This window comes from Lucilia sericata, unplaced genomic scaffold (genome assembly GCF_015586225.1).
Source record: "Lucilia sericata isolate MDLA Ls3-8-SP2 unplaced genomic scaffold, ASM1558622v1 Contig001024F_arrow, whole genome shotgun sequence".
Lineage (NCBI taxonomy): Eukaryota > Metazoa > Arthropoda > Insecta > Diptera > Calliphoridae > Lucilia > Lucilia sericata.
The window spans coordinates 16628-24218 of NW_023995006.1; the positions used below are offsets into that span (position 1 = coordinate 16628).

Below are 7591 nucleotides of genomic sequence, written 5' to 3' on the forward strand. Positions count from 1 at the left end.
GATTCAAAGGTTTCTGTCAAAGCTAAAACAGAGTTGCACAGTTAAACAGTTTCACAGATATTAGCTTTTGTATAAGTCATGAAGAAAATATCCCAGTAACCCTGCTGCACGTAATTTAAAACATAAAAGGGAAAACAAAACGAGTTTGGGAAAGAAACTTAAAAAATTCAAAATCTACAATTTTCATAATTAAAGCAACCAAACCAAATATATTTAATGATACAAAACTAAATTTTAACAAAAAATATGAGGTTCTAATAGATTTATTTTGAAAATATTTGAACTTTTCCTGCTGGTCTTAAAAAATCTCCTTATACCTGGCATCTTTTTTTTCTCCGCTAACAACCCTGTTTTCTCCCTCTCTAGCCAACAACAGGGAAATTTCTATTTTAGTCCCAAAAAAGCAGAAAAAGTTGATTTTTATTTGATTTTTTGAATTGAACGTTTGTTGTGTTGTGTTTTTCACACAGGGCGCCCAAACGGCCAAAAGAAAATAGCATCTGTTTTTCAAGAAAATCTTTACAAGAAAACACAGATTTTTCCTAAGAAATAGCAGAAAATACTCGAAGAACAAAAATGGAGTTGGATGAACAAGAAACACCGCAGAAATTGAAAACACACAAATTTATAATCAACTATCAAGCAAACGCACAACGACAAATGTCCATTTCTCCCTGCCAATTGAAAATGACGCCAAAAAATTCCAAATGTTTGAGGAAGTCAATAAATCCTAGAACCCCCAAAGCGCAAAGTGTAAGTTATTCGGTTGCGACTTGCAGTTCTCTGGTGGCAGCAAATAATTCAAACTCTATGCATTCAATATCAATGGCGGTGGTACAGACGCCACCGGCTAAGCGTTATCAAAGAGTGAAAAATCCTTTTGAGGCTGCCTTGGCGGAAAGATTACATTTGCCTTTAATAGCCAGGTGAGTATAAATAGTAATTATAAAGAAAACTAGTTAATTTATGGAAAATTTTAGTCCTTCCTTGTTCCAAAGACCAAATACACCACAAATGAGTTCTACCCAATTTGAGTGGACTATAGATGAGGTGTCCAGTTTGAAACCGGCAAATGTAGAACCGCATGAGACTCAATTTCATGATTCACCCAATCCTGAGCTGGAGGCTAAGGCCCAGTCAGCCATTAGTTCCTATTTTAAAGAGCAACAAATTGTGCCCAGCCCCATAGACTGTCCACTACGATCTCATCGCATAGTTTTGTCAGAAATCAATGGCAATACTCCTTTATCCAAACCAGGACGCAGAATACGTGATTGTGCTGTCCAAACCGAACTGACATTGCCGCCCATTTTACCACCAGCCTTAGAGGAGGCCCTAAAGCCTTATTTCCAGCCTCATTTGGCCGGTGCTGATAAAGAATTAAAGAAATCAGGCAACTCACGCTCTTGGCTTTCCAACAGCAGTGAGGTAAAAGATACTTCTCTCAGGCGTAAACTTTTCGATATGCATAATATAGTAGTATTGGAAAGTGAGAATCAAGCTACACCTAAACAAAAACAACGTTCCAAACATGCCAACTCTAGTGCTCAATCAAATTCTAGTCCCATATCCTTGCATTCCCTGCAACATACTGCCATAGTGGGCAAACTATCCGACTCCTTAGACAAAAGCTCTTTTGGCTCTCTTTCTCCTATATCAGCATCCGATAGTTTGTCTCCTGAATGTTTGACAGAAAGTGCCACAAAACGTAAATCTAGATTTGGCAATTTCCTCAAAGAATTTGAGGAAGTTGAACTGCTATCGCCCATACATCCACCCGTTAGAAGAAAACCTTTGGGCGAGAGCAATAGATCTCAATATCGTACACAAATAAGTGAAATTTCTAAAAATGATTTAACCTGTAACACTACCTCCCAGGAAGGAGATGATAGTCAACGTTTTACACCCGAAAGATCTTCTTCGCCCTTAAACGGTGTACAGCATGATAACATAGCTGAATTCTCGGCCGATAGTTTTAATATTAAGGTTAGCCGTTTAAAGGTCAATTGTTCCAAGTCGTTAAATAACACTAATCCAGAAAGAAATAGTAAAATTTCAATTAAAACTAACTTATTGAACAATGAGCCAGATATTTTTTCGCTTGCGGAAGATACGGAGGATATAATGGAAAATACGGTGGATATGGATGACATGCAGGTCTCACAACTCTCTACCCATTCTTCTAATTGTAGTTCCTCGCAATCGGACACGCCTAGAGGCAAAAGACGTTCGGCTAGTCGCAAAAATCTATCACAGTCATTCTCAGCCAATTGGCTGCAAGATGAGGATGAAACTGAGCTGGATACCTCACAGTCATTGAAAATTAAGGAAATTTTAGCTAAAAAACAATTTGTTGTTGCCACAAAACCCACAGTTAACACAATTACTTCAGCCTGTTTTGGTGCGGTAGAGAGTAAACAAAAGACGGAGGAGACTTTAAGTAATACACCCACCAAGAAAAGTTTAAATTTCTATAGAACCGACAGTGGTTTCAATGAAATGTCTTCACAAAGTTCTTTGTCTTCTTGTGAGGCGGCTCTTAAGTCTCTGCCGGATAATCAGCAATTGGAAATGCAGCCTCTGTCGGAGATTATGGTATGTTCTACGCCTTCAACTAAGGATAATTTTAATTTTATGGACTGATATTTACTGCCAAACTTTTTTTTTCTTTTTTTGAAATTTATGGAATTTTAGGGAAATTTTAGGAAATTATTTGAGGTTATGAAAAAATTGCAGGGAATTTAATTTTCTTGAAAAAAAAAAATTAATTAAGTCAGGGATTTTACAGTTAAAGGATTCAGTTTTTTCTGTTTGTATTAAAAACTCACTTATTTGTGGGTTATAGCGAAGAATTGAGGTTAAGATTTTTTAGGTTAGGAAAATATTTAAAGGAAATTGTTGAAATTTTGTTTAAAAATGTAAACAATTCATGGAGTGTTCCGTGCTGACGAAAGTTTTAAACAACTTTTAATAGAAAAAAGTATAAATTTTTGAAAAATATGGCCGAAATTTGTACAAAATCCTAAAATTTCTCTAAACTCTATTTCTTTTAAATAAATTTTAAGTATTTTTGTTTTAAAACATTTTTTAAGTATTTGTCAAAAATCGTTATTTGCAATATTTAAAAAGGCCTTAAAGTAAGCTATAGTGTAATTTTTTTATAATATAATAATTTTAACAACTGACTAGTAAATAAAGAAATTGTTTCCTAATTAAAGAAAGAAACCCACCGTTAATTATAAATTAGTTTTAAGTCATTCAATATTTTTTAATAAAATCTACTAAATTTAAATAAATATAAGATTTAGTGAAATTTTTTAAGGTTTTTTTATAGGATTTATTCAATAGATTTAAAAAAACATAAAAGAAATCTTTAAATCTGTATTATTACAAAACTAATTCTATATTAAGAATGCAAAAAAAAATATATTTTTTTTAATTACTCAACATTTCAAAATTTTCAAATTTTTTTGTAATAATTTTTTATATTTTTTTCCAAATGTTATTTTGCTTAATTTAAAATTTAAAGAAAATATTCTTTGAAATTCTGTTTAAAATTTTAAATATTCTTTTTTTACAATTTTCTTTATTTTTCAGATATTATTTTAATTTTAAACCATATTTGTTTAATATTATAACATTTTTATTTTAAAAAACTCTTTAAATTCATGTTTAACAAGTTTAAACTTGATTTTTCTTTATCATTGTTTATGTTATGATTTTGTTTAAATTTATTTTTATAAATTTGCAATGTATTTTTTCTTTAAATAAAGTTTTTAATTTAAAAATAAAGTTTTTTTTAATTAAAAGTTTCAAAATGTTAAGTAAATACATCATGAATTCCAAATGGTGGTTTTAATTTGGAAATTAAATAATACTATAGTCCTTTAACTAAACTATTGTGATTTAAAAATTTTTTAAACTAAAATAAAATAGTAGTAGAAAAAAATACTTTTTGCAAAAACAAGAAAATTAAATACATTTTTATATAGAAAATGGTTTATTAGAACACAAACTTAAAGAAAATAATAACTTTTACATACAATTTTTAAAAAGTACTAAATTTGATACTGCATTTTAACAAAAAGTAATAATTTACATAAAATATATAATACCACTTGCTTATTATGTAATAGTGACTTCAAAATTATAACTAATTTTTTATTTTGAAATAGTAGTAGAAATATTACTTTTTGGAAAAATTATCAAATTTATGAATTTTTTCTCTGCAATATAGTTTATTAGTACTCAAACTATAAGAAAATAATAATTTTAACATAAAATCTTAAAAAGGTACTAAATTAGAAACTACTTTTTTAACAAAAATTAATAATTTACATAAAATATTTAATACAAATTGTTTATTAGGTAATAGTGACTTCAAAATCATAACTATTTTTTTTTTATTTTGAAATAGTAGTAGAAATACTACTTTTTTGAAAAACAAAGGAATTTATTTGTTTTGAGAGTAAAATACCTTGTATAAAAATAAATGCTTATAGAATATAAATTTTTTTCTAAAATTTATTCAAAAAGTACTTAATTACCTACTACTTTTTAATAAAAAGTATTATTTTTTAGATAAGTTTTAATGGGTTTTATTTAATATTAAACAGATATTTCAAAAACATATTTATTTTCAAAAAATTTAAAATGTAGTAGAAATTTTTTACAAAATTGAATTTTTTATTATTTATTTAAATTTAAAGCCTTTTAACATTAAATTTTCGAAAAGATCTAAACTGTTTACTACTTTTAATTCATAAATATTCATAAATAGCTGAAAATTTTCGAAAATTTTAAGTTTTTATTACATATTAATTATAAAATACAAGAGAATTTAAAGAAAAAGTATATTTTTAATAATTTATATTAAAAACCCCCTTTGTTTTCCAAAATAAACAGAAAAATCCCATAAAATTTCAAAAATTTCCCAACCCTTAAGAAATACTCTTAAAAATGTCATTAACCCTATAATATGGCAATACTATAAAGTAAAACGACAAAAAGAAAAACAAAAAAAGAAAAATAAAATGTCAACAATTTCAAGACACGTTTCTGAGGGAGTTAGACAATTTTATTAAAAATCTATGAAAATTTTAATATAAAAAAGTGAAAAACTAAAAATTTTGTTAAATATTTAATAGAATTTAATAGCAAAATATAAAAAGTGAAAATATACAAAATTCCAAGGGCAGGTAGACTTAACAAATGTCACAAAGCCAGCAGCAGCAAACGCAAAAACAACCACAACAACAGAAGCCAGAGGGAGAACAAACAAAAACGGCATGTAAAAACAGAAAACGAAAAAATAGAAGAAAACGTTCTGAAGGCAGTGGACCAGCGGAAAAGTGTGAACCTAAAGAAATTTTACTAGCAGGAGCTGGAGGCGATACGAAAATGGAAAAGAAACCTTTAAACACTTCCATGGAACAATTACAAGTGGCCCCCCGTAAACCCACTACACCCATAGCCAGTCGCAAGGCGGCCGGTTCAAATTGGGAAGCAGTGGTTAAAACTACCGCAACAAACAAACCTAAAACCAATAATGAACAAGAAAATGTAGCTGCCGGCAATAAGGGAAGTGCGGAAACAACCCCTTTAAGTAAATCAGCTAAATATAGACAAAAGAGACGTAATGCTGAACAGAAATATGTATCCATGGACTGTGAAATGGTGGGTGTAGGCCTCAATGGCCAGGATGATATGCTGGCAAGAGTTTCAATTGTCAATAAACGTGGTGAGGTGCTGTTGGATAAGTTCGTTAAGCCGCAGGAGAAAGTGACTGATTATCGTACTAGTGTTTCGGGCATTAGGCCACATGATATAGATAATGCTGAGGATTTCAAAAGTGTACAAGAGGAGGTGGTACAAATGTTGCAAGGTGAGTGATAAATTTGTTTTTTATGAAAACACAATTTCAATAAAATTTCTGTTTTTCAGGCAAAATCTTGGTAGGACATGCCATACGCAATGATTTGGCTGTCTTACATATAAAACATCCTAATAGCTGTATACGTGATACCTCACGCTATAAGCCTTTATGTCGTCTAGTAGCCAATGGTCGTACCCCCAGTCTTAAACGTTTGTCCCAGGCCATTTTGGGCAAGGAAATACAAACTGGCGAACATAACTCGGTGGAAGATGCTCGTGCTGCCATGAGTATTTACAATTGTTTGGCCAGCGATTGGGAGATGTATATTAAGAGACATCAAAAAGGTGGCAAATAACAAAGTGCCTCCAAACGGTTTCTACTCATAACCTCAACCCACCTAGTTATTAAGCTAAGCTAAAATGCTCGCTGTTGTTGAAGTGTTTTTTCTTATTATTTTCTTTTTTTTTTCTCAAAATTATGCAAATTTTTTCTGTTATTGTAAAAGAAATCAAGTTTTTCTATATTTTTTCAAAATTCTTTTATTTTTAAAATGTTATGCTTAATTTTTTTTATTAAATTTCTTTATTTTAATATAAAAATTGTAAGTAAAATAACTAAAAACATGATACTTATATACACAAGGTTAAAAAAATTATCCCAGGATAATTTTTTCTTTTAGAAAAATGTTAAAGGAAAATAAAAATATACTACATGCTGATACTTATTACAGAAATGAAGTTTTTTTGTGTTTGTTTTATTAAACTAAACTAAACAAGATCTGTTACAGATCAACAATTAATCACTAGCGGCACTGTTGACTTCGTCGTTATCACTTTCTGTTGAGGAATGCGAGTCGGGCGGCGGTGTAGAGTCTTTGGGAGGTGTCATATCTTTGACGGTGATTTTACTTTTTTCCAAAGACTGCAAACGTTGCATTAATTCAAACCAAGGGTCTTCTAGCATGGAGGGATGACAATAAGCTTCTATAGATTGATTATTTGCTTTGGCATGATGATGTTGCTGTAAAAGAAAATAAACATATGTAATTAGTTTCTAGTTTTATTACTTTTAAATTAGAAAAGCAAACTTACATTTTGTTTTTGTTGAAAATGTTGCCTTTCATTAGAATTTCTAGGCTGAAAACGCTGGTGATGATGCTGTTGCTGCGGTGTATTAAATTGTTGCCGGTTGCTGTGTTGATTATAATTATTGTTAAATTGATGTCTACGATTGGCTTTATAATTGGAATTATGCTGCTGATAGAATTTGCCATTATAACGCCCGGGTGTCTTTTCATTTAAGTTAGAATCGTTTGCAGTATTATTGTTGTTTTTGGTGGGTCCACCCATATCCAGTGATATATAATCTTGTGATTGTGAGGGATATTGCTGTTGTGGCTTGGCGTAAGGTGAATTGTAATTAAAATTTTTCCTGGGAGTAGACATTTTTTAATTTTTCCAGCAGCACTTGTTTATCAAACGAAATTGTAATTGAAAATGTGTGTATCACAACAAAAGACAAACTATTTTTATACCTGTTTGTTGTGTGTTTGACATTCGTAGCAAGAAAAGGGATATTTGTGTTTACAGAGTTGCCACTCTATAATACCAAAAAAAAGTCCCTTAAGTGTTGCCCATTATTTAGAAAATTTTCTTAGTAAAATTAATTTCAAGAATAATACGATTAAACTCATAAAATTTAATTAAAAATGACCAA

General features: G+C 30.2%; 3 protein-coding genes across 3 annotated transcripts; 2 read left to right on the top strand and 1 right to left on the bottom strand.

Annotated features, from left to right (window-relative positions):
- Window positions 1-397: 397 nt before the first annotated feature.
- On the top strand, window positions 398-3058 carry LOC119609653 (protein aurora borealis). The gene is made up of 2 exons (XM_037964503.1): window positions 398-926; window positions 981-3058. Exons 1-2 carry the CDS (start codon window positions 577-579, stop codon window positions 2641-2643), a joined length of 2013 nt encoding a protein of 670 aa, XP_037820431.1. The 5' UTR covers window positions 398-576; the 3' UTR covers window positions 2644-3058.
- A 1950-nt stretch (window positions 3059-5008) lies between these two features.
- Window positions 5009-6414, top strand: LOC119609651 (RNA exonuclease 4). Its single transcript, XM_037964501.1, has 2 exons — window positions 5009-5884; window positions 5944-6414. The coding sequence occupies exons 1-2, from the start codon at window positions 5212-5214 to the stop codon at window positions 6228-6230; spliced, it is 960 nt and encodes a 319-aa protein (XP_037820429.1). The 5' UTR covers window positions 5009-5211; the 3' UTR covers window positions 6231-6414.
- Window positions 6415-6482: 68 nt separating this feature from the next.
- On the bottom strand, window positions 6483-7408 carry LOC119609652 (GATA zinc finger domain-containing protein 10). Its single transcript, XM_037964502.1, has 2 exons — window positions 6967-7408; window positions 6483-6895 (listed from the first exon to the last, which is right to left on the bottom strand). The coding sequence occupies exons 1-2, from the start codon at window positions 7318-7320 to the stop codon at window positions 6671-6673; spliced, it is 579 nt and encodes a 192-aa protein (XP_037820430.1). The 5' UTR covers window positions 7321-7408; the 3' UTR covers window positions 6483-6670.
- Between the last annotated feature and the right edge of the window lie 183 nt (window positions 7409-7591).